We start from the raw sequence: 26,679 nt of genomic DNA, 5'->3' as shown, positions 1-26,679 counted from the left end.
CTCAAGTCTTCCATCATCATTCCAGTGCCCAAAAAGCCGAGGCCAACAGGATTAAATGATTACAGACCCATCGCCCTTACCTCCGTGGTAATGAAGTCTTTTGAGCGCCTGGTCCTGGCACACCTCAAAGCCATCACAGACCCTCTACTGGACCCCCTTCAGTTTGCCTACAGAGCCAACAGGTCTGTGGATGACGCAGTTAACATGGCCCTCCACTTCACCCTACAGCATCTGGACTCCACAGCATCCTACGCCAGGATCCTGTTTGTGGACTTTAGCTCGGCTTTTAACACCATCATTCCTAGCCTGCTTCAGGACAAGCTCTCCCTGCTGAACGTGCCAGACTCCACCTGCAGATGGATCACAGACTTCCTGTCTGACAGGAAGCAGTGTGTCAAACTGGGATCACAAGTTTCTGCCGCCAGGTCAATCAGCACCGGATCTCCTCAGGGCTGCGTCCTTTCCCCTCTGCTATTCACCCTGTACACCAACAGCTGCACCTTCAGTCACCAGTCCGTCAAACTCTTGAAGTTTGCGGATGACACCACCCTCATTGGGCTAATCTCTGATGGGGATGAGTCTGACTATAGGAGGGAAGCTGACAACCTGGTGACCTGGTGTAGCCAGAACAACCTGGAGCTTGAAGCTCTTAAGACCGTGGAGATGGTTGTGGCCTTCAGGAAGAATTCAGCCCCACTCACCCCCATCACCCTGTGCGACTCCCCAGTCACCAATGTTGAGTCCTTCCGCTTCCTGGGCACTATTCTTTCCCAGGACCTCAAGTGGGAACTGAACATCAGCTCCCTTAACAAGAGAGCTCAACAGAGAATGTACTTCCTACGGCAGCTGAAGACATTTAATCTGCCAAAGACAATGATGGTGTGCTTCTATACAGCTATCATTCAGTCCATTCTCACCTCCTCCATCACCGTCTGGTACGCTGCTGCAACTGCCAAGGACAAGAGCAGACTGCAGCGTATCATCCGCACTGCTGAGAAGGTGATTGGCTGTAATCTACCAACCCTTGAGGACCTGCACACTTTGAGGACCCTGAAGCGAGCGAGGAAGATTGCGGACGATTCCTCGCACCCTGGATACTCTCTGTTCCAGCTACTCCCCTCCGGCAGAAGGCTGCGGTCCATCAAGACCAAAACCTCACGTCATAAAAACAGTTTTTTTCCCATCTGCTGTTGGCCTCCTCAACAAGGCCAAGGGCTTAAAATTACTTTTACACTTAAAATGACTGTTACACTTACTATAACATTTTATCTACATAATTACACCTTTCCATACTTACAACGTGTGATCTTATTTGTATTTTTGTATTTTAAGATTGCTTAATACGGCTAATTAACATTTTACATTCGCATTGTATAAGGTCTGCTTATTCATAATTTCAAAGATTTTAGACCCTTTGGTATTACTTATACTTTGTAAGGTTAGTATAGTTAGAGTGTATACCTTTTATATAAGTTAAGATTCCTACTTGTTCAATGTATGCACCGTCCCGCCATAGTGAATTCCTTGTTTGTGCAAACTTACATGGCGATTAAAACCGTTTCTGATTAATACTCATAACTTCGTGTTTTCTCTCGCGTCATTCGTGCAATTGCCAATCCACAACGCATCAATTCGCTGGTCCCTTACGCAGACGATACAAAAACCAACCCCCACCCTCAACTTAGCAAATCATAAACAGACGACGAGAAAATGATCGTCACAGGGAAAATCCATTGAGATGAACACATCGGTCCGGTGTTGTTCGCGAGCACAAACCAAGGCCGGTACACCACGCCCGGCCACATTTGTCTCCCCAATACCGATGCTTACGCACCGTACTAGATACTCATTTGAGTCTGAGTCGACCTAGGGGAGGCCCCGGGAACCCGTCTTAATATCCGTCATTCACTGACGCGGGTGGATGGGTTCATAGCGCAGTGTGCTAACCACTGCGCCACCGCTCCCCACTACCACACGAAAGGAAAGATCCCCCGTATAGCCTTAACAGACTGCTGGGGAAAGTGCTATTAGCGAGCACCTATGAACAGGAAGCCATCCCGACGCGCGCGCACACACACAATTATCCACTACACACATAAAGACAAAGATCCCCCGTATAGCCTTTATCGACTGATGGGGCAAGTGTTGTTAGCGAGTACCTATGAAAACCGGTACGGCACACGAGGCGGTGGGTGGCCAGCACACACACACACAAAGATCCCCCGTATAGCCTTAACAGACTGTAGGGGTAAGTGCTGTTAGCGAGCACCTGTGAAGGCCAGAAACGGCACACGAGGGGGTGGGTGGCCAGCACCACGCCCGACCGCCTTTGTCTCCCCAGTGGCGAAGTTTTTAGGCACCGCATCAGGCACTCATTTGAGGCTGAATCGACCTAGCGGAGGCCCAGAACCGGTTCAGATAATCATCACCGGTGTTGGCCGTGAGCGGGAATCGAACCTGGGTCGCCAAGTTCGTAGCACAGCGTAGCGCAAATCGCTGCACCACCGCTCCCCACACTTACAGAGACACACAAAAGATCCCCCGTATAGCCTTAACAGACTGTAGGGGCAAGTGCTGTTAGCGAGCACCTATAAAGGCCGGCACGGCACACGAGGGGGTGGGTGGCCAACACCACGCCCGGCCGCCTTTGTCTCCCTAGCGGCGATGTTTTCACATCGCACCAGGTACTCATTTGAGGCTGAGTCGACCTAGGGGAGGCCCAGGACCGGTTTAGATAATCGTCACTGGGTGTTGGCCGTGAGCGGGAATCGAACCCGGGTAACCTGGTTCATAGCGCAGCGCACTAACCGCTACACCACCGCTCCCCACAGAGACACACACACACACACAGTGTGACACACACACAGTGTGACACACACACAGACTCGCACACACAGTAACACACACATAGTGACACACTCAGTGAGACACACACACTCACAGACCCACACACACAGTGACACACACACACACACAAACTCGCACACACAGTGACACACACACACAAACTCGCACACACAGTGACACACACACAGATACACTTATCCACCCACCCACACAGACGCACGCACGCAGCCACCCACACCCACACCTCCACCCACACCCCCCCACTTCCACTCAGCCCCCTCCTCCCTCTCCTTCTGGAAATCCTATAAATGTGGTCCGAGCTCAGAGCACGCGGAGAGAGAAGAGGAGGAGGAGGACGAGGAGGAGGAGACCAGATCGCAACGGCAGCATAAGTTAGAGCCAGGGAGAGGGGTACGTGGTGGTGGTGGTAGAGGAGGCAGTGGCGGAGTGGTTGAGGCGGTGGAGTAGACAGCTGAGAGTCGTGGTATCGCCTCTTATTGCAGGTGCGTATCAACAGGTGCGTCTCCATACACACGCAGATACACAGATACACACAGATACACACAGATACACACGCAGATACACGCCGATACACAGATACACACACACACAGATACAGAGACACACACAGATACACACACAGATACACACACACAGATACACACACAGATACACAGATACACACACAGATACACACGCAGATACACACACACAGATACACACACAGATACAGAGACACACACAGATACACACACAGATACACAGATACACACACAGATACACACACAGATACACACACACACAGATACACACACAGATACAGAGACACACACAGATAGTCCAGAGGTGTGGACTCGAGTCATGTGACTTGGACTCGAGTCAGACTCGAGTCATGAATTTGATGACTTGCGACTCGACTTGGACTTGCATAACAATGACTTTGTCCCACCTCTGACAGATACACACACAGATACACACACACAGATACACACACAGATACACAGATACACACACAGATACACACGCAGATACACACAGACACACACAGAGATACACACACACAGAAACACAGGTACACACAGATACACACACAGATACACACGCAGATACACACAGACACACAGATACACACACACACACAGATACAGATACACACACAGATACACACACACAGATACACACACAGATACACACATATACAGAGATACACACAGATACACACACAGATACACACATATACACACACAGATACACACAGACACACATATACACACACACAGATACACAGGTACACACAGATACAGAGACACACACAGATACACACAGATACACACACAGATACACACAGATGCACACAGATACAGAGATACACACACAGGTACACACACACACAGATACACACAGAGATACGCAGATACACACACGGATACACACACAGATACACACACAGATACACACGCAGATACACACAGATACACACAGGTACACACAGGTACACACAGATACAAAGAGAATCACACACATTCACAGAGTTACGAAGGTAGATACACCCACATAGACAAAGATTCCCCGTATAGCCTGTAACAACCTGTTGGGGCAAGTGCTGTTAGCGAGCACCTATGAAGGCCGGCACGGCACACGAGGGGGTGGGTGGTCAACACCACGCCCGACCGCCTTTGTCTCCCCAGTGGCGATGTTTACACACCGCACCAAGTACTCATTTGAGGCTGAGTCTACCTAGGGAGGCCCAGGAACGGTTCCGATAATCGTCGCTGGTGTTGGCCGCGAGCGGGAATCGAACCCGGATCGCCGGTACTCTACGACTCCCCACAGAGTACCTGGTGCGGTGTGTAAACATCGCCGCTGGGGAGACAAAGGCGGCCGGGCGTGGTGCTGGCCACCCACCCCCTCACTAACAGCACTTTGCCGCAAAAGTTTGTTAAGGCTATAGGGGGAATCTTTGTCTTGTGTGTCAGTGTGCGCGTGAGGAGCGGTGGCGCAGTGGTTAGCGCGATGTCCGGCCTCGGCTCACTCCTCACCCGACTCACCACCACCCACACCTCACCACCACCACCCACTCACACCTCACCACCACGCACACCTCATCACCACTCACCACCACCCACCACAACTAACCACCCACACCTCACCACCACTCACACCTCACCAACACCCACCACCCACACCTCACCACCACCCACACCTCATCCCCACTCACACCTCACCACCACCCACCACCCACACCTCACCACCACTCACCCCTCACCCCCACTCACACCTCACCACCACTCACACCTCACCACCACCCACCACCCACACCTCACCACCACCCACCCCTCACCACCACCACTCACTCCTCACCACCACTCACACCTCACCACCACCCACCACCCACACCTCACCACCATCCACACCTCACCACCACCACTCACTCCTCACCACCACCCACACCTCATACCTCACCACCACTCACACCTCACCACCACCCACCCCTCCCCACCACTCACACCTCACCACCACTCACACCTCACCACCACTCACACCTCACCACCACCCACACCTCATACCTCACCACCACCCACCCCTCACCACCACTCACCCCTCCCCACCACTCACACCTCACCACCACTCACACCTCACCACCCACACCTCACCACCACTCACATCTCACCACCACTCACCCCTCACCACCACCCACACCTCACCACCACCCACACTTCACCACCACTCACCCCTCACCACCACTCACCCCTCCCCACCACTCACCCCTCACCACCACTCACCCCTCACCACCCACACCTCACCACCACTCACACCTCACCACCCCTCACCCCTCACCACCACTCACACCTCCCCACCACCCACCCCTCACCACCACCAACACCTCACCACCACCCACACCTCACCACCACTCACCCCTCACCACCACTCACCCCTCACCACCCACACCTCACCACCACTCACACCTCACCACCACTCACACCTCACCACCACTCACACCTCACCACCACTCACCCCTCACCACCACCCACACCTCACCACCACTCACACCTCACCACCACCCACACCTCACCACCACTCACACCTCACCACCACTCACACCTCACCACCACTCACACCTTACCACCACCCACCCCTCACCACCACTCACCCCTCACCACCTCACCACCACTCACCCCTCACCACCACTCACCCCTAACCACCTCACCACCACTCACCCCTCACCACCACCCACCACTTACCACAACCCACACCTCACCACCACTCACACCGGGGGTTGCCACCTATACGGGTTTAACCGGGTCGTTTGTGAGTTGGCGTCGGTGTGGTCTTCAAGGGCGGCATGAATTTATTTGTACCGCGAACTGGCGTCGGTTTTGCGTTTAACTTAATTCCAGTATTATACATGCATCTAAGTATGTATTTTACATTCCCCGTCTGTTATCCAGAATCCTCATCGAATCTCATTACTTTCTATGTTTTTACAAGAGGGTCTCGCCAAACTTTCGCAGTTAGGCGGCTGTAGTCAAGTTGGCAACTCTACCAAATCTTTTCGGTTCTTTCGGAAAAGTCACGTAGAATGGAAATAATAAAATAAAAAAAATAAAACATAATAAAATAATTCTCACGACGTTTCGGCCACAACGCAAGCAGCCGTCCTCAGGTGAAGAACAGGTCTGTCAGAAAGACAGCGTCTGACAGACCTGTTCTTCACCTGAGGACGGCTGCTTGCGTTGTGGCCGAAACGTCGTGAGAATTATTTTATTATGTTTTATTTTTATTATTTTATTACTTCCCTTCTACGTGACTTTACCGAAAGAACCAAGAAGATGAATCCCTGCAGTCACGAAAGCTTTAAATCGAAATTTAACTCGACCAAAGATAAATATTCCACCGTGTAGCCTTCGGCCAGACTGTTGGGGCAATTGCTGTTCGCGAGAAGGACCGATTGAGGCCAGAACGCTGCACCGCAGTGTGTGGATGGGCAGCATCACGCCCGGCCGCCTTTGTCTCTCCACCGAGTACTTTATTCGAGGCTCAGTCGACCCAACGGAGGGCCCAGTGACGAGATATACACTTCGATTTAAAGCTTTCTTGACTGCAGGGATTCATCTTCTTGGTTCTTTCGGTAAAGTCACGTGGAAGGGAAATAATAAAATAATAAAAATAAAATAATTCTCACGACGTGTCGGCTGCTTCCGTTGTGGCCGAAACGTCGTGAGAATTTTTTTCATTTTATTATGTTTTATTTTTATTATTTTATTATTTCCCTTCTACGTGACTTTACCGAAAGAACCAAGAAGAGATATACACTATTCGTAATCGATGTCGGGAATCGAACACGGGTCGCCGAGTTCGTAGCGCCAGTTGCTTTAAGTCAACTATTTGTTTTTTTTATTTTACTAGGTAAGGCCCCCACTGAGCGATGTTGTTCTTCATCAGATCACAAATGATAGCTCAGCGGAGCGGCTCATCATCACGTGGGGATTTACAGCAGCCAAATACTCGAGATCCGGAGGACCCGGAGAAAAATCCACGCGACCATCACAGGGAGACAGAGACACGCAAACTCCAAATATACAGCAGCAGGTGTCAGGGTCGAGATCGAACCCACGACCTCCTGTATACCAGGGGAGGTAGTTAACATCTCCTCGCCACCGTGATGATGATGAGAGAGAGACACGCAAACTCCAAATATACAGCAGCAGGCGTCAGGGTCGGGATCGAACCCACGACCTCCTGCACACCAGGCGAGGTCGTGAACATCTCCTAGCCATTTCGATTTAAAGCTTTCGTGACTGCAGGGATTCATCTTCTTGGTTCTTTCGGTAAAGTCACGTAGAAGGGAAATAATAAAATAATAAAAATAAAACATAATAAAATACAATTCTCACGACGTTTCGGCAACAACGCAAGCAGCCGTCCTCAGGTGAAGAACAGGTCTGTCGGAAAGACAGCGGCTTTCCTTCTACGCGACTTTACCGAAAGATCCAAGAAGATATCCTAGCCACTGCCCTCAAAATCACTCACTCACTCATCCCTGACTGTCCCATGTCTCTGTCTCTCTCCCCGTGTCTCTGTCTCTCTCCCCTCCACGCCCGTCAGCTCGCCATGACCGCGTGCGCGCTGTGGCTGCTGCTGATCGCCGCTCCCACGTGGGGGTTACTGCAGCTGCCGGGAGCCGCTGATCGTTCCCAGCCGGGCCCCGCGGGGCGCTACGACGGCCCCTCGGAGCTTGGCCTCGTACTGCGCTCCCTGCTCCGAGCCGCTAGCAGCGGTGCTCCCAGCGGAGCCCTCCTCGGTACGCGTTGAAGTGAGAGGGGAGATTCATCTCTCGGCCCCTTGAGCATCAGCGCTTGCTGCTTCACCGCGAATCTTTATGCTATGAACATTATGGCGGTTTTTGAAACGCTGAAACCAGCCACGACTTGCTATAAATTCTTGGTTGTAGGTAGTGTCATCGTGGCGTTTCTTCAGGTCATCAAAAAGCGTACGCGCCTTTTCTTGGATCGTCAGGAGGTTGAGCGGCATAGGCTTTTGTATCTGATCCTCCATCCACGTTACCAGTAACTGCTCCATTTCTTTCAAAGGTCCTATCTTCTTCCTGGATATTATTGAAGAATGAACTGAAGCAGATGAATTTCGATTAAAAGCTTTCGTGACTGCAGGGATTGATCTTCTTGGTTCTTTCGGTAAAGTCACGTAGAAGGGAAATAATAAAATAACACTGGTCAACAAAAAAATTCTGGCCTGGACTTTTGCAGCTGTTTTAGACTAATTTCAGGGTGCTGATTGCAAATCTGATCTGATCTCAGATTTGCTCTATCACATCTCATTTTATGCTATCGGCATACCCCATTTTCATTGATTTTACCCGAAATTAACTCTGTCACTTATGATTGCAAGTTGTTGCGAGTCAGTGACTGCTTTAGTGTTAAAATATGGTGCTGTATTTTTAGGATAGTGTGTTTATAATATAATTTTATGTAGATATCCACATTTATTTAATATTTTTCTTCTGCAGTTTTTATTGAAAATGCAATATTTGATATCTCAAAAACCTGATGTGATAGACAAAAACTGATGCCAGATTTGGAATCAGCACCCCAAAATTACTTTAAACCCGTTGGAATACCTTATGCCAGAAAAAGTGTGTTGACCAGTGTAATAAAAATAAAACATAATAAAATACAATTCTCACGACGTTTCGGCCACAACGCAAGCAGCCGTCCTCGGGTGAAGAACAGGTTCAGACGCTGTCTTTCAGACAGACCTGTTCTTCACCTGAAGACGGCTGCTTGCGTTGTGGCCGAAACGTCGTGAGAATTGTATTTAATTATGTTTAATTTATTTTATTTAATTATTTCCCTTCTACGTGACTTGACCGAAAGAACCAAGAAGATGAATCCCTGCAGTCACGAAAGCTTTAAATCGAAATGAGAGGGGGGAGTTGAATCCTGGCTGAGCCACAGAGCCGGCCACCCGGGTTCGATCCCCCCTCCCCCCGCCGCTCTCACGGCCGACATCGGTGACGATTTTCTGAACCGGGCCCCTGAGGAGTGATGAGCGGTGGCGAGCGGGTGGGTGGGTGGAGGAGCGGTGGTGCAGCGGTTAGCGCTACGCTGCGCTATGAACCCGGCGACCCAAGTTCGATTCCCGCTCACGGCCAACATCGGTGATGATTATCTGAACCCGGTCCCTGGGGCTTACCTAGGTCGACTCAGCCTCAAATGAGTAGCCGGTGCGGTGGGTGAACATCGTCACTGGGGAGACAAAGGCGGCCGGGGGTGGTGTTGGCCACCCACCCCCTGCGGTTGCCGTTCCAGCCTTTATAGGTGCCACTCGCTAACGGCACTTGCCCCAACAGTCTATTACAGGCTATACGGGGGATCTTTGTATTTTTTTTATAACCAGTTAACACGTGACAATGCATTTCTTTTGAGTGAGAGAGAGAGATCCGATTGGCTGATGACACCGTTACCGTATTCTCTGAATTATACGACGCTCTGGAAAGTAAGACGCACCCAACACTTTTTTGCGGTAATTTTTGTAAAAAAAACCCCAGCGCGTCTTATACTCAAGAGGGAGAATACGGTATTCGCTTCCGACAGTTGTCTTCCACAATAAATAATGTATCCACGTATCGGTCTCTCCGCGTAAAAAAATATATAAATATCCCTTACATGCTCTTTAGTTATTTCGGTAAAGTCACGTAGGTAGAAAAAAAAATAGATCACGACGTTTCGATCGCGACCGCTTGCTGTTGTGATCGAAACGTCGTGAGCTATTCATTTATCTTATACCTACGTAACTTTACCGAAAGATACCCTTTGGTTTTTTCGGTAAAGTCACGTAGGTTAAAAAAAGAAAAACTAAATTAAATCACGACGTTTCGGAGGCAACACAAGCCTCCGTCTTCAGGTGGAACCGTCACAGCAAAATTACTTGATGCAAAATTACTTTTTGATTTAAAGCTCTCGTGACTGCAGGGATTCATATTATTGGTTATTTCGGTAAAGTCACGTAGAAGGGAAATAATAAAATAATATAAATCAATAAAATTCTCACGACGTTTCGACTGCAACACAAGCAATCATCATCAGGTGTGAAATCCACAGAAAAAAAAACGTCGTGAGAATTTTATTGATTTGTATTATTTTATTATTTCCCATCTACGTGTCTTTACCGAAAGAACCAAGAATACTAAATTACTTGAAACAGTAATTTTGCTGTGACGGTTCCACCTAAAGACGGAGGCTTGTGACTTTACCGAAAAAAACAAAGAGTATGGATCCCTGCAGTCACGAAAGCTTCAAATCTAGATTAATTTACCGAACACCTTCCGGCTTTCCTTCTGGGAGTGGTTAATGTCAGCAGCATTCATTCAAGACAAGAAAAACAAACTCTGGACCGGTTTCCACATCCAGTCAATTTCTCGGCAGCAGCAGAGTCCGGGCTGAATGAACGCTGGTGGACTACCAGATGTTTATATTGGCAAGGACTTGCTTCGACACCCAGTGTCTCATCAGCAGCCCCGCTCCAGCCAATGCTGGTGAACTACCAATTGTACCAACAAGTGCCGGAAGCTCAGTTTATAGACTGGCTTGCCCCGCTTGCTTCGAGATAATAACACCGAGGCTCAGTTTAAAGACGGGCTTGCCCAGCTTGCTTTGAGATGAAAACACCGAGGCTCAGTTTATAGACGGGCTTGCCCAGCTTGCTTCGAGATAATAACACCGAGACTCAGTTTATAGACGGGCTTGCCCAGATTGCTTCGAGGTAATAACACCGAGGCTAAGTTTATAGACGGGCTGGCCAGCTTGCTTTGAGATAATAACACCGAGACTCAGTTTATAGACGGGCTTGCCCAGATTGCTTCGAGATAATAACACCGAGGCTCAGTTTAAAGACGGGCTTGCCCAGCTTGCTTTGAGATGAAAACACCGAGGCTCAGTTTATAGACGGGCTTGCCCAGCTTGCTTCAAGATAATAACACCGAGACTCCGTTTATAGACGGACTTGCCCAGCTTGCTTCTAGATAATAACACCGAGACTCAGTTTATAGACGGGCTTGCCCAGCTTGCTTCGAGATAATAACACCGAGGCTCAGTCTATAGACGGGCTTGCCCAGCTTGCTTCGAGATAATAACACCGAGACTCAGTTTATAGACGGGCTTGCCCAGCTTGCTTCGAGATAATAACACCGAGGCTCAGTTTATAGACGCGCTTGCCCAGCTTGCTTCTAGATAATAACACCGAGGCTCAGTTTATAGACGGGCTTGCCCAGCTTGCTTCGAGATAATAACACCGAGGCTCAGTTTATAGACAGACTTGCCCAGCTTGCTTCGAGATAATAACACCGAGGCTCAGTTTATAGACGGGTTTGCCAGCTTGCTTCGAGATAATAACACCGAGACTCAGTTTATAGACGGGCTTGCCCAGCTTGCTTCGAGATAATGACACCGAGGCTGAGTTTATAGACGGGCTTGTCCAGCTTGCTTCGAGATAATAACACCGAGGCTCAGTTTATAGACGGGCTTGCCAGCTTGCTTCGAGATAATAACACAGAGGCTCAGTTTATAGACGGGCTTGCCCAGCTTGCTTCGAGATAATAACACCGAGACTCAGTTTATAGATGGGCTAGCCCAGCTTGCTTCGAGATAATAACACCGAGGCTGAGTTTATAGACGGGCTTGCCCAGCTTGCTTCGAAATAATAACACCGAGGCTCAGCTTATAGACGGGCTTGCCAGCTTGCTTCGAGATAATAACACCGAGGCTCAGTTTATAGACGGGCTTGCCCAGCTTGCTTTTAGATAATAACACCGAGGCTCAGTTTATAGACGGGCTTGCCAGCTTGCTTCGAGATAATAACATTGAGGCTCAGTTTATAGACGGGCTTGCCCAGCTTGCTTCGAGATAATAACATCGAGGCTCAGTTTATAGACGGGCTTGCCAGCTTGCTTCGAGATAATAACATCGAGGCTCAGTTTATAGACGGGCTTGCCCAGCTTGCTTCGAGATAATAACACCGAGGCTCAGTTTATAGACGGGCTTGCCCAGCTTGCTTCGAGATAATAACACCGAGGCTCAGTTTATAGACGGGCTTGCCCAGCTTGCTTCGAGATAATAACACCGAGGCTCAGTTTATAGACGGGCTTGCCCAGCTTGCTTCGAGATAATAACACCGTGGCTCAGTTTATAGACGGGCTTGCCCAGCTTGCTTCGAGATAATAACACCGAGGCTCAGTTTATAGACGGGCTTGCCCAGCTTGCTTCGAGATAAAACACACCGAGGCTCAGTTTATAGACGGGCTTGCCCAGCTTGCTTCGAGATAAAAACACCGAGGCTCAGTTTATAGACGGGCTGGCCAGCTTGCTTCGAGATAATAACGCCGAGGCTCAGTTTATAGACGGGCTTGCCCAACTTGCTTCGAGATAATAAAACCGAGACTCAGTTTATAGACGGGCTTGCCCAGCTTGCTTCGAGATAATAACATTGAGGCTCAGTTTATAGACGGGCTTGCCCAGCTTGCTTCGGGATAATAACACCGAGGCTCAGTTTATAGACGGGCTTGCCCAGCTTGCTTCGAGATAATAACACCGAGGCTCAGTTTATTGACGGGCTTGCCCAGCTTGCTTCGAGATGATGACAGAGAGGCTCAGTTTATAGACGGGCTTGCCCAGCTTGCTTTGAGATAAAAACACCGAGGCTCATTTTGTAGACGGGCTTGCCCAGCTTGCTTCGAGATAATAACACCGAGGCTCAGTTTATAGACGGGCTTGCCAGCTCGCTTCGAGATAATAACACCGAGGCTCAGTTTATAGACGGGCTTGCCCAGCTTGCTTCGAGATAATAACACCGAGGCTCAGTTTATAGACGGGCTTGCCCAGCTTGCTTCGAGATAATAACACCGAGGCTCAGTTTATTGACGGGCTTGCCCAGCTTGCTTCGACTGTCGCTGAGACCTGAAGGTCGATCTCGCGTGTTCAGAACTCACCTGCATTTTGAAAGTAACGCCACCCTGGCATCCATTCTCTATCCACTGCTGAATGTCCACGGCTGTGTATAAGGGAGTGGTGGGGGGGTGGTGGGGGACGGGGGATGTCCCCATGTTGTCAGCTGGTGGGGGGTGATGACAGGAGTGATGGTATGATGCTGGAGGTGATTGTGGGTAATGGTGGTGGTGGTGTTGATGACGGAGTTAATGGTGGTGATCGTGATGATGATGATTGTGTGGAGGAGGCTCCTGAACGACGCTGCTGCTACTGGGCAGTGGGAGGCAGTCGCCTTCCAGCAACGACGGAGGGCAGAGGAGCGACGCTCACAACAACGAGCGGAGCGCCGGGCGGCTAAACCACCGCAAGTTGGCACAGTAGGGGGCACAGATGGGGCATTGGCCAGTCATCTAAGTCAGTCGACCCGTGGCACCTGGGTCTGCCCCGTGACCTCCTGCCAGCGGGCGTTCGACACTTCACATAGCCTCAACGTGCACGTAGCCTGGCACAAGCGCCGTGGTGATGTCACCGCCACTTAGTGGCGAATGACGGTTGTTGTTGTTAATGTGGTGATGGTGGAGGTGATGATGGTGGGGTTGATGATGATGATCATAATGGAGGTGATGGTGTGAATTAGTATGTAGGCGATGGGAGTGGTGATAGTTGATGATGGTGGAGTTGATGATGGTGGGGTTGATGATGATCATATTAGAGGTGATGGGGGTGGTGCTGATGGTGGTGGTGTTGATGGTGGAGATCAATGTGTGTAGGCCCATCTCTGCTGTGTCCACATTCAACCAACCCGCACTGACCAGCGTGGTGAAGTATGGTCAAATACACCCCCCCCCCCCGTGGTGAGGGGAGGCACTCATCCAGCAGTGGACTAACGAGAGAGCTGTAGGCGTGTTACCGCATGAGTTTGTGTGTGTGTAAGCATGAGCTCTGGCAAGTCCGTCTGTAACTGGGGGCCGCTATCACAACAACTCTCACAGAGATCATTCTGGGTGAATACGGTGGCTAGGAGATGTTAACTACCTCGCCCGGTATACGGGAGGTCGTGGGTTAGATCCTGACCCTGACGCCTGCTGTGTATTTGGAGTTTGAGCGTCTCTCTCTCATCATCATCACGGTGGCTAGGAGATGTTAACTACCTGGCCTGGTATACAGGAGGTCGTGGGTTCGATCCTGACGCTGACGCCTGCTGTATATTTGGAGTTTGCGTGTCTCTCATCATCACGATGGCTAGGAGATGTTAACTACCTCGTCTGGTATACAGGAGGTCGTGGGTTCGATCCTGGCCTTGACGCCTGCTGTGTATTTGGAGTTTGAGCGTCTCTCTCTCATCATCATCATCACCACGGTGGCTAGGAGATGCTAACTACCTGGCCCGGTATACAGGAGGTCGTGGGTTCGATCCTGACCTGACGCCTGCTGTGTATTTGGAGTTTGAGCGTCTCTCTCTCATCGTCATCATCTCGGTGGCTAGGAGATGTTAACTACCTCGTCTGGTATACAGGAGGTCGTGGGTTCGATCCTGACGACTGCTGTCCATTTGGAGTTTGCGTGTCTCTCTCTGTGATGGCCGCGTGGATTTTTCTCCAGGTCGTCCGGGTTTTCCCTCCACGTTGAGAATCAACGTCACGCGTTTAGAGTATTTGGCTGCTATAAATGTCCACGTGATGATTATGATGATGATAAGCCACTTCGCCGAGCTCTCATGTTTGATAACCAGGTCGCTTCTGATAAAAGGGTCTCAACTTAACTCACCTTAACGGAATTTACGTAGCGACTTAACAACCAAGGCGCTTTTCGATTTAAAGCTTACGTGACTGCAGTGATTCATATTATTGGTTCTTTCGGTAAAGTCACGTAGAAGGGAAGTAATAAAATAATAAAAATAAAACATAATAAAATAATTCTCACGACGTTTCGGCCACAACGCAAGCAGCCGTCCTCAGGTGAAGAACAGGTCTGTCAGACGCTGTCTTTCTGACAGACCTGTTCTTCACCTGAGGACGGCTGCTTGCGTTGTGGCCGAAACGTCGTGAGAATTATTTTATTATGTTTTATTTTTATTATTGTATTATTTCCATTCTACGTCACTTTACCGAAGAACCAAGAAGATGAACCAGGGCGCTCTACGGAAGAATTAAGAAGGGCACAACGAGTCGGGTGTCAATGTTCTAAGGGTGGAGATGATGCGAATTGAGTGGACGAGACGGAGCGATGGGGGCGAATCTGCGATGATGCGTGACGTCGGTAGCAGCGAGACTGACGACGGTGAATGATGATGACCCGTTGAGAATCAACCCCTCTAGCTGACCACGCTCTCCCCTCTCTCTCTCTCCATCATCTCTTTCATCTATCTCTCTCCTCTCTTATCATCTCTCTCTCCTCTCTCTCCTCACTAATATCTCACTCCTATCTTTCTCTCTCCTCTCTCTCTCATCTCTCTCTTTATCATCTCTCTCATCTCTTTCTCCTCTCATCTCTCTCTTTATCATCTCTCTCATCTCTCATCTCTCTCTCCTCTCTCAGCTCCCTCCTCTTCCGAGGCCCGGGACGCGAGGCCCTCGCCGACGAAGCGGCAGCACCCGGGCCGGAGGGCCGCCGCCGCCGCCGACGACGATGAGCCGGGGTCCCCCTGGCGGCCGAGTCCCCGCAGCAAGCGGCAGCACCCGGGCCGCAGGGAGGCCGAGCTGTGGGCCCTGACGGGGCCTCGCGTGGGGCCACGCGCGGGGCCACGCATCCACCCGGAGAAGCGGCAGCACCCGGGCCGCAGGGCTCTCGGCTCCCTGCTGGGGCCCGGCTGTGGCCTTCGAGCGACAGCGGCGGCGCGTGGCGGTGGCGGCGTCGATTGCGACGGAGCTGCGCGACTGTGGAGCGAGATTCTCGCCAGCGGCCTCCGTCGCGAGCAGCAGCAGCAGTGGCAGCAGCAGCAGCAGTGGCAGCAGCTGCAGCGGCAGCAGCAGCGGCTGCAGCGGCGGCGCTATCGGGGTCGGCGTCTGGGCGGCGGCGATGTTGATGATGGTGGAGATGGCGAGGTTGATGATGGTGTTGACGACGACGATGTTGTCGTCGACGATGATGATGATGATGCTGGTGAGCAGGAGGAGGAACAGGAGGAGCAGCAGGAGGTGGTCGTGTTGTGAATGTTGGCCGGAGAGCGGCGCTTTCGAGTCTTGGGCCATCGTCGCCGTCTTGATGACAGTCTCCAGCATCATCATCAACACCGTCAATACCATCAGCATCACCATCAACACCATCATCAACACCATCATCATCACCAGCATCACCATCAACACCATCATCATCAACACAATCATCATCATCAGCACCATCAACACTATCACCATCATCACCAGCATCACCATCACCAGCATCACCATCAGTACCATCAGCACCACCATCAGTACCATCAGCGTCAACACCATCACCATCAACACCATCAACACCATCACCATCAACACCATCATCATCAACACCATCATCATCAACACCATCATCATCAACACCATCATCATCAACACCATCATCATCAACACCATCATCATCAACACCATCATCATCAACACCATCATCATCAACACCATCATCATCAACACCATCAACAACACCATCATCAACACCATCATCATCAACACTATCACCATCAACACCATCATCATCAACACCATCACCATCAACACTATCACCATCAACACCATCAGCGTCAATACCATCATCATCAACACCATCATCATCACCAGCATCACCATCAACACCATCATCATCACCAGCATCACCATCAACACTATCACCATCAACACCATCATCATCAACACCATCACCATCAACACTATCACCATCAACACCATCAGCGTCAATACCATCATCATCAACACCAACACCATCACCATCAACACCATCATCATCACCAGCATCACCATCAACACCACCATCATCATCAACACCATCAGCACCATCAACACCATCAGCGTCATCGATGTTTGTTATTTTGAAAGTGGCATGCGATGTCCGTTTGCGATCACGATGTTCAACACCGTGCAACATTCCGTAGAGGCCGAAGTTAACTGCCCCCAGCAGATCGAGCAAAGAAAACTGCCCTCAGACACCTCCAGTCCATAACCCTGGGCCCCGATACGAATCCCTGCACTACAAACCATCAGCCACCTCCCCTCCCTAACTCTAACCCCCTATTAATTCTAGATTTGAAGCTTTCGTGACTGCAAGGATGCATACTCTTAGGTTTTTTCGGTAAAGTCACGTAGGTAATAAAATACATTTAAATTAATAAAAGTAAAATAAAAATCACGACCCTTTTCGGAGGCAACACAAGCTTCCGTCTTCAGGTGGAACCGTCAATCGTGCTGTGACGGTTCCACCTGAAGACGGAAGCTTGTGTTGCCTCCGAAAACATCGTGATTTTTATTTTACTTTTTTTTACCTACGCGACTTTACCGAAAAAACCTAAGAGTATATAACCCCCATACTAACTCTAACCCCCGACCCATGAACTCTATCGATGACCCGAACCTTTCAACACTAACCCCGACTCATAAACGCCCCCAACCACATGTACCCTCGCTCCTAAACGCCAACCCTTGACCTGAAATCCCTGAACTCTCACCTCGAACCCGAATGCCCTAAAAACTCAAATCCCAAAACCCTACACCACAAACCCTCTAAACCCTAAACCCTCCTACCTCTAACCATAAACCCCTGAACGCTAAACCCCAACCCTAAACATCTAAACGTTAAGCCCCCACCAACTCATAACCCCTAAATGCTCACCCGAAAACCTAAAGCCGAAAACCTAAAGCCGAAAACCTAAAGCCGAAAACCTAAAGCCGGAACGCCGATCAGCCACCCACCCAACTATAAACCCCCGAACCAGATGGACCCCAACGCCGACGAATTGGTTTTGATTCCGTCGATTGAACCCCCAAGGAAGATTTCTCCCTGTCGGTAGATGCCATGTCTGGTCTCTGTAACACGGTGGCTAAGAGATGTTAACTCCCTCGCCCGGTATACAGGAGGTCGTGGGTTTGATCCCGACCCTGACGCCTGCTGCTGTATATTCGGAGTTTGCGTGTCTCTCTCTCTCTCCCCGTGGTCGCGTGGATTTTTCTCCGGGTCCTCCGGTTTTTTTCCCCCCTCCGCATTTAGAATCAACATCACCACACGTTTTAGAGTATTTGTGACTGCAATCAATGTCCACGTGATATCAGCCACCAATTCCTTGATTTATCATTTGTGATAGCCAGGTGGCATCAGAAAGAGATCCACATATAACTTCAGTGAGGGGCCTTACTCGGTAAATTAAAACAAATATATTGTTAAAAGTTTTTATCCCATGTCATTATAGTTCAGTAAAATTCCTTGCTGGAGAGAGTGGTCGCTGCGAATCTCCCCACGCATCATTTCCTGCTGCTCAATCCCGAGTCCTCCTGCTGCTACTGCTGCTGCTACTGCTGCTGCTGCTACTGCTGCTGCTACTGCTGCTGCTACTGCTGCTGCTGCTACTGCTGCTGCTGCTACTGCTGCTGCTGCTACTGCTGCTGCTGCTACTGCTGCTGCTATTGTTTTACCAATCGATCGTCTCCAGACCCCAGCCGGATCTACGTTTAAAATCCAACTCGAGTCAGACTGCTCTCCGTTCAGGATCTTGACCGACGGTGAATTCTCTCGACTGGATTTTCATCGCAACAATCCAATCGCCCCCCCCCCCCCCATTCCACAGTGCTTGTACAGTCTTCTGTATGATATTATTATGATGACGACGATTAAATATGATACTTTAACCTGTAGCCTTTATCTTGGGGAAATATACAAAGAAAAATAAATATTATAAACCTCGACGCTGAATCTTGCTTTCGGCTGCATCGTTTCGTGCCTCCGTCTGAAATGTCGCCTTCGGATTCGCTCCACGTGTGCGCCTGTGCAATGTACATACACGTGCTGCGTACCTACACATGCATCGTATGTACATTGCGTGTGTACATACACGTGCAGCGTATGTGCACGTGCTGCGTATGCACACGTGCAGAGTACTACGCGTGATGTGTACATACACATGCAGCGTGCGTACATTGCGCGTGTACGCACACGTGCGTCATACACACACGTGCGTCATACACACACGTGCGTCATACACACACGTGCTGTGCAATGCCTCCTCTACCCGTTTCCGCTGGACACAACCGAGCCGCGCCCGTGCCGTGCCCAGCCGCCCAGCCCCGGCAAAGTTCAGGAAGCACCAGGCTCTGGTTTCGTTCGCCTGCCGAAGCCGAGCCGAGCCAAGCCGCTAACGTCGCACGCAACGAACGGTCCTTTCGTCGGTCAGTCACCAATTTTTATTTTTTTCAGAAGCGACCTGGCCGCCACAAATGATAGCTAAACGAAGTGGCTTATCATCATCATCATCATCATCGTCACGTGGACATTTATAGCAGCCAAACATTCTAAACGCGTTTTGTTGATTCTAAATGTGGAGGGAAAATCCAGACGACCTGGAGAAAAATCAACGCGACCATCACAGGGAGAGAGACACGCAAACTCCAAATATACAGCAGGCGTCAGGGTCAGGATCGAACCCACGAACTCCTGCATACCAGGCGATGTAGTTAATATACAGCAGGCGTCAGGGTCGGGATCGAACCCACGGCCTCCTGTATACCAGGCGAGGTAGTTAACATCTCGCCGCCGTCGGGAACCGATATGACCTACGACAAAAATGATTAACTCCCCACCCCTGGCCCTGCTTGGCCCCCAGCCAGATTTTTGGATGTCTTGTAAGGCCAACTTGTCACGGTTCATATAGCCAGTGGAAAAGCACGCGTACCGTGCGGGCTCACTTCGGATGCGCCAACGGTAGAGGGTTTATCGGGAGGCGTTGATTCTCACCTGCGGATTAAAGCGCCCATCTCCCCATGCGCTACCACGGGCGGGCGAACGCTGTATATTTGGTTTGTAAATAAAATGCTGCGGGGGGGAAAAAATAAAAAGCATGCGATTTGTTTTTTGCGCGAGAAATGTGTCAGCCCGGCCGTGGACCATGGCATCAGAATTCGCATTGAGCGACGAGTTCGTGAGAGCGTTGTGTGCCGGGAGCGCTGCATCGGAGAACCACACCGTGTCAACCCATACGGTTTACCCCGTATTCTTGTACAGGGAAATAGAGTTTTCAGGTCCGTACGGGGTACAGCTGTTTTAATACGGGCAAAAGAAACGTTTTTGTTTGTGTTTCTCCCCTTGTGATGGGACTTTGTAGGATGAACGTTGAGATTTATAGGGGCCACGGGGTGACCAATAAGGTCTGAATTGGTCTGTAACTCTTCTTCATAGGTGTTTTGCGTTGGGGTTTTTTTTTCCAGCCAACTAAATGATGAGCACTTACATAAGTGGGAGGAAACTGGAGCGCTCTGGGGGAAAAGAATAACCCACGCGCGCGAGGGAGCAACACTCGATCCCCGTACGAGATGGAATAAACAGATGGCGATGATCTTCTTGGTTCTTTCGGTAAAGTCACGTAGAACGGAAGTAATAAAATAATAAAAATAAAACATAATAAAATAATTCTCACGACGTTTCGGCCACAACGCAAGCAGCCGTCCTCAGGTGTAGAACAGGTCTGTCGAGAAGACAGAGTCTGAATTATGGCGATGAGTCCACACTCTGCTGTCCTGGCCTTCTCCTGGCGAGCCGGGGATACGGCTTGCTTGTCGACACCCACGGGGAAAGGTCCACAACAACATCTGTGTGCGTTGTGTGTGCGCGCACGCGGTGATCCACCAACTCTAGCTGCTGCTGCTGCCTCCACACAGCCCACGTGTAGCAGCAGCAGCAGCAGCGTTAGCCGCCACCGCCGCCACGGCAAGTACACCTAGCCTGGTCACTGAGCGGCACATGACCCGCCCTGTGGTTGGGAGGGCAAAAAACGACTGCGCTCAGAACTCTGAGTGGCGAGCGAGCGAGCGGCGATCCTGTGGCGAGCCGCGAAGTGGCTGTTCCATGCGGCGCGAGTGATGACGCTTTGGCGGAGAGATTCGACAATGGACTGCCGAGCGACGGACCTGCATCGAACGGCGGATAGATCATGGCTGCTGACGATGACAGCGACGACGACGATGAGGGTGGCGATGACGACAACAGCGGACCGATCCCTTCGCTGGCTTGTCCTGCTTGAGACCCAGAGGTAATTCCATGCGGGGGGTGGGTGGGGGTGGGGTGCTGGATAAAGAGACGTGGTTGACGCGAGAGCGAGTGATCGCAGAGTTGAAGCCTCCGCTCTACAGCGCCGCCCACCCCTTGCGGGGCCATCAATAAGTCACCACCTTCCTGACAAAGGGGTCGGCAAGGTCACGGCTGCTCTGCGAGAAGGGACCTCGGGGAGGGCCTCGGGGAGACGCGGAAGGAGGCGCTCGGAGGCGCTCGGACGAGGCCACGCCGCCGGTGATGAGAGAGCCACAGCCGCCTCCTCGTCTCATTATTATTGCGATTTAAATAAATAAGAGCGATTTTATTATTTTATTTCCACCATCCTCCCTCCCCCCGTCATCTTACCAGCGTCGTGTCACGAGATGAAGAGAGATGTACATTCGCAACTAGACTATAAACCTCTTTTTATTTTTTTACCAGGTCGTTCCCCACTGAGCTGCTGTATGGCTGTTATTTTGTTTCAGAAGTGATCCCGGGCTATCACAAATGGTCGCTCAATGCACGTGGCTTCTCATCATCATCATCTTCATCATCACGTGGACATTTATATCGGCCAAATACTCGAAACGCGTGATAAGTCTAAATGTGGAGGGGAAAATCGGAGGACCAGGAGAAAAATCAACGCAACCACGGAGAGAGAGAGAGACACGCAAACTCCAAATATACATCAGGCGTCAGGATCGAGATCTAACCCACTACCTCCTGTATACCAGGCGAGGTAGTTAACATCTCCGAGCCACCGTGATGGTGATAGAGAGAGACACGCAAACTCCAAATATTGAGGCGTTGTCAGGATCGGGATCGAACCCACGACCTCCTGTATACCAGGCGAGGTATTTAACATATCCTAGCCATCATGATGATAAGAGAGAGACACCGCAAACTCCAAATATACAGCAGGCGTCGTTAGGGTCGAGATCTAACCCACGACCTGTATACCAGGTGAGGTAGTTAACATCTCCTAGCCGTCATGATGATAAGAGAACGACACGCAAACTTCAAATATTGAGGCGTTGTCAGGGTCGTGATCGAACCCACGACCTCCTGTGTACCAGGCGAGGTAGTTAACATCTCCGAGCCACCGTGGCGCCCAGATCAGCTCATCGTGACTTCCGCTCTCTCGTCCGATCGACTCTCCCCACGATCTTCTTGCTTAGAGCTCTCAACTTCCCTGTAGCTGTCAACCCCCAGGGGGAGATGCTAACGACCTCGCCTGGTACACAGGAGGTCGTGGGTTCGTTCCCGACCCTGACGCCTGCTGTATATTTGGAGTTTGCGTGTCTCTCTCCCGATGGTCGCGTGGGTTTTTCTCCGGGTCCTCCGGTTTTCCCCTCCAAATTTATAATCAACATCACGCATTTAGAGTATCTTGCTGCTATACATTTCCACGGGATAATGATAAGCCACTTCGTTGGGCTATCATCTGAAATAAATAGCTAAATAGTATCATCTTCTTAGGTTTTTTCGGTAAAGTCACGTAGAAAGTAAAATAAAATAAAAACAAAAATCACGACGTTTCGGAGGCAACACAAGTCTCCGTCATCAGGTGGGACCGTCACAGCCAGATTAGCTGTATCAATTCAAATCTAGAGCTAAATAGTAGTCCAGTGGGGGCCTCACCCGGTAAAATGAAAAAAAGTTTATAGTTTTTGAGTAGGTCTCGTGAGATAGATAGCTCTAATGAGGAAGATCTTGGGGAGAGTTGATCGGAGGAGAGAAGACGTCACTGTGAGTTGATCTGAAGAGAGTGAGTTGAGAGTTGCAGACACTAGGGGCGTCTCTGTTGATCAGCTAACCAGTAGCCATGGTTGGCTTTGTACGGTTGCGAAAGAAGCCTCAACGTACACGCGCAGAAGCGACTTCAACAGATGTCGAGGTCACAGGATTGGGGAGTGCATCAGTTGGGAGAGTTGGGGGTAAGGGGACGTTGATTTGCAGAGGGCCGAGTGTAGACAGACATAGAGTGGGAGTGGACAGATAGAGCACGCCGATTGTAATTGGTGTGGGTTTATCTTCTTCTTCTTAGGTTCTTTCGGTAAAGTCACGTAGAAGGGAAGTAATAAAATAATAAAAATAAAACATAATAAAATAATTCTCACGACGTTTCGGCCACAACGCAAGCAGCCGTCCTCAGGTGAAAACCAGGTCTGTCGAGGCGACAGCGTCTGAATGAAACAGCACACGTGCTTGGAGCATATATTTAAGCTGGGTTGGAAGGGGGGGAAAGGGCGCCTTGACAAAATAATGTGTGGGTTTACTCTCCAACACACGGGAGTGCTGTACGAGTGACGAATCGGCACGTGTTGTGTTACGTGATAAACCTTACTCATTGGCTGCGTCGGGTGGTGTCGGGGTTCAACGAGACAACATTTATATTCACGCAATCTAACCCCAACAACAACAAAAAACCTTTATTATGGATTAGAGAGAGGGAATTGGAAAGTCCCACTTGAAAAAGAGATTATTTTCGCTCAATGGACTCGGTTCGGGGAAGTAAAACTCCCCATGACTCGGCAAGAGAGCGGCAGTCTTCGGCAATCGAACAGTCGCAGAGAGCGAATTGAGGTTCCAGATGAAGGAGGTCCTCCGAGTTGACGGGTAGAGATGGGACTTTAGAGTTGATGGATACTGGGAAGGGGGGGGGGCATTGGAGAGTTGAGACGCTCAGATTAAAGACATGGACCGAGGGTCAAAGCTGTAATTGTGGGGGTGGGTTTGAGAACTGAGATCCGAGATTAACAGCTGAGATCTGACTGCTGAGATGACGGCTGACAACTCAGATCTGACAGATGAGCTTCGAGAGATAAAATCCGAGACCTGAGATCCGATAATTGATAGATCTGAGAAGCTGAGATCCGATAATTGATAGATCTGAGAAGCTGAGATCCGATAATTGATCGATCTGAGAAGCTGAGATCCGATAATTGATCGATCTGAGGATCTGAGATCCGATAATTGATAGATCTGAGGAGCTGAGATGCGATAATTGATAGATCTGAGAAGCTGAGATCCGATAATTGATCGATCTGAGGATCTGAGATCCGATAATTGATAGATCTGAGAAGCTGAGATCCGATAATTGATCGATCTGAGGATCTGAGATCCGATAATTGATAGATCTGAGGAGCTGAGATCCGATAATTGATAGATCTGAGGATCTGAGATCCGATAATTGATAGATCTGAGAAGCTGAGATCCGATAATTGATCGATCTGAGGATCTGAGATCCGATAATTGATAGATCTGAGAAGCTGAGATCAGATAATTGATAGATCTGAGAAGCTGAGATCCGATAATTGATCGATCTGAGGATCTGAGATCCGATAATTGATAGATCTGAGGAGCTGAGATCCGATAATTGATAGATCTGAGGAGCTGAGATCCGATCATTGATAGATCTGAGGAGCTGAGAACCGATAATTGATAGATCTGAGAAGCTGAGATCCGATACTTGATCGATCTGAGGATCTGAGATCCGATAATTGATAGATCTGAGGAGCTGAGATCCGATAATTGATAGATCTGAGAAGCTGAGATCCGATAATTGATCGATCTGAGGATCTGAGATCCGATAATTGATCGATCTGAGGAGCTGAGATCCGATAATTGATAGATCTGAGGAGCTGAGATCCGATAATTGATAGATCTGAGGAGCTGAGATCCGATCATTGATAGATCTGAGGAGCTGAGAACCGATAATTGATAGATCTGAGAAGCTGAGATCCGATACTTGATCGATCTGAGGATCTGAGATCCGATAATTGATAGATCTGAGGAGCTGAGATCCGATAATTGATAGATCTGAGAAGCTGAGATCCGATAATTGATCGATCTGAGGATCTGAGATCCGATAATTGATCGATCTGAGGAGCTGAGATCCGATAATTGATAGATCTGAGGAGCTGAGATCCGATAATTGTAGATCTGAGGAGCTGAGATCCGATAATTGATCGATCTGAGGAGCTGAGATCCGATAATTGATAGATCTGAGGAGCTGAGATCCGATCATTGACAGATCTGAGGAGCTGAGATCCGATAATTGATTGATCTGAGGATCTGAGATCCGATAATTGATAGATCTGAGGAGCTGAGATCCGATCATTGATAGATCTGAGGAGCTGAGAACCGATAATTGATAGATCTGAGAAGCTGAGATCCGATAATTTATCGATCTGAGGATCTGAGATCCGATAATTGATCGATCTGAGGAGCTGAGATCCGATAATTGATAGATCTGAGAAGCTGAGATCCGATAATTGATCGATCTCAGGATCTGAGATCCGATAATTGATCGATCTGAGGAGCTGAGATCCGATAATTTATAGATCTGAGGAGCTGATATCCGATAATTGTAGATCTGAGGAGCTGAGATCCGATAATTGATCGATCTGAGGAGCTGAGATGCGATAATTGATCGATCTGAGACACTGAGATGCGACAACTAATATCCGAGAGCTGAGATCTGACAACTGAGATGACGGCTGAGATCTGATGGCTGGGATCCGAGTCCTTAGATCCGACAGCTGATATCTAAGATCTGCAATCCGACAGCTGATATCTGACAGCTGAAATCTGACATCTGAGATCACAGTTGAGATCTGACAGTTGAGATCTGACAGTTGAGATCTGACAGCTGAGTTCCGACAGTTGGAATCCGAGATCTCACAGCTGAGATCCGAGGCCTGAGATCCGAAAGCTGAGATCTGACATCTGAGATCTGACATCTGAGTCCTCAGAGCCAGAGATGTGACAGCTGATATCTGAGAGTTGAGATCCGAGATCTGACAGCTGATTTCCAACAGCTGAGATCCGAGATCTGAAATCTGACAGCTGATATTTGAGAACCAGATGTGCGATCAACAGGCCGCGGGCTAAGCGGGGGTGGGGTGGGGGAGGACCAGTGGTATTCGCGATGTTGCGTCGTGGCGGGCGTGGGTGAGAGCGAGCGAGACCTCTCGCGGGAAAGCCGAGAGATGTCGTGACACCCGTCTGGCTCATCCATCCTGCCCTCCTCCTCCCTCTCCTCCTCCTCCTCGCCGCCTCTCGGGAGACGACGACGCCACCGCGTCAATTATCCCGGGCGGGCAAATGTCAGGTAAGCGGCGGCGCGCAC

At 49.9% G+C, this 26,679-nt stretch overlaps 1 protein-coding gene across 2 annotated transcripts; it reads left to right on the top strand.

Moving 5' to 3' along the window:
• The first annotated feature begins 3,192 nt into the window (after positions 1–3,192).
• On the top strand, positions 3,193–17,645 carry LOC144945716 (uncharacterized). 2 transcript variants are annotated; one of them, XM_078874282.1, is made up of 3 exons: positions 3,193–3,350; positions 7,954–8,149; positions 15,885–17,645. In XM_078874282.1, the coding sequence occupies exons 2-3, from the start codon at positions 7,960–7,962 to the stop codon at positions 16,496–16,498; spliced, it is 804 nt and encodes a 267-aa protein (XP_078730408.1). In that variant the 5' UTR covers positions 3,193–3,350; positions 7,954–7,959; the 3' UTR covers positions 16,499–17,645. The 2 variants fall into 2 exon arrangements, with proteins under 2 accessions (XP_078730408.1, XP_078730409.1); XM_078874283.1 differs by having other exon boundaries at positions 3,193–3,364.
• Positions 17,646–26,679: the final 9,034 nt, after the last annotated feature.

This window comes from Lampetra fluviatilis, chromosome 38 (assembly GCF_964198595.1).
Source record: "Lampetra fluviatilis chromosome 38, kcLamFluv1.1, whole genome shotgun sequence".
NCBI classification, from domain to species: domain Eukaryota; kingdom Metazoa; phylum Chordata; class Hyperoartia; order Petromyzontiformes; family Petromyzontidae; genus Lampetra; species Lampetra fluviatilis.
This window is presented reverse-complemented; position numbering and strand designations above follow the sequence as displayed.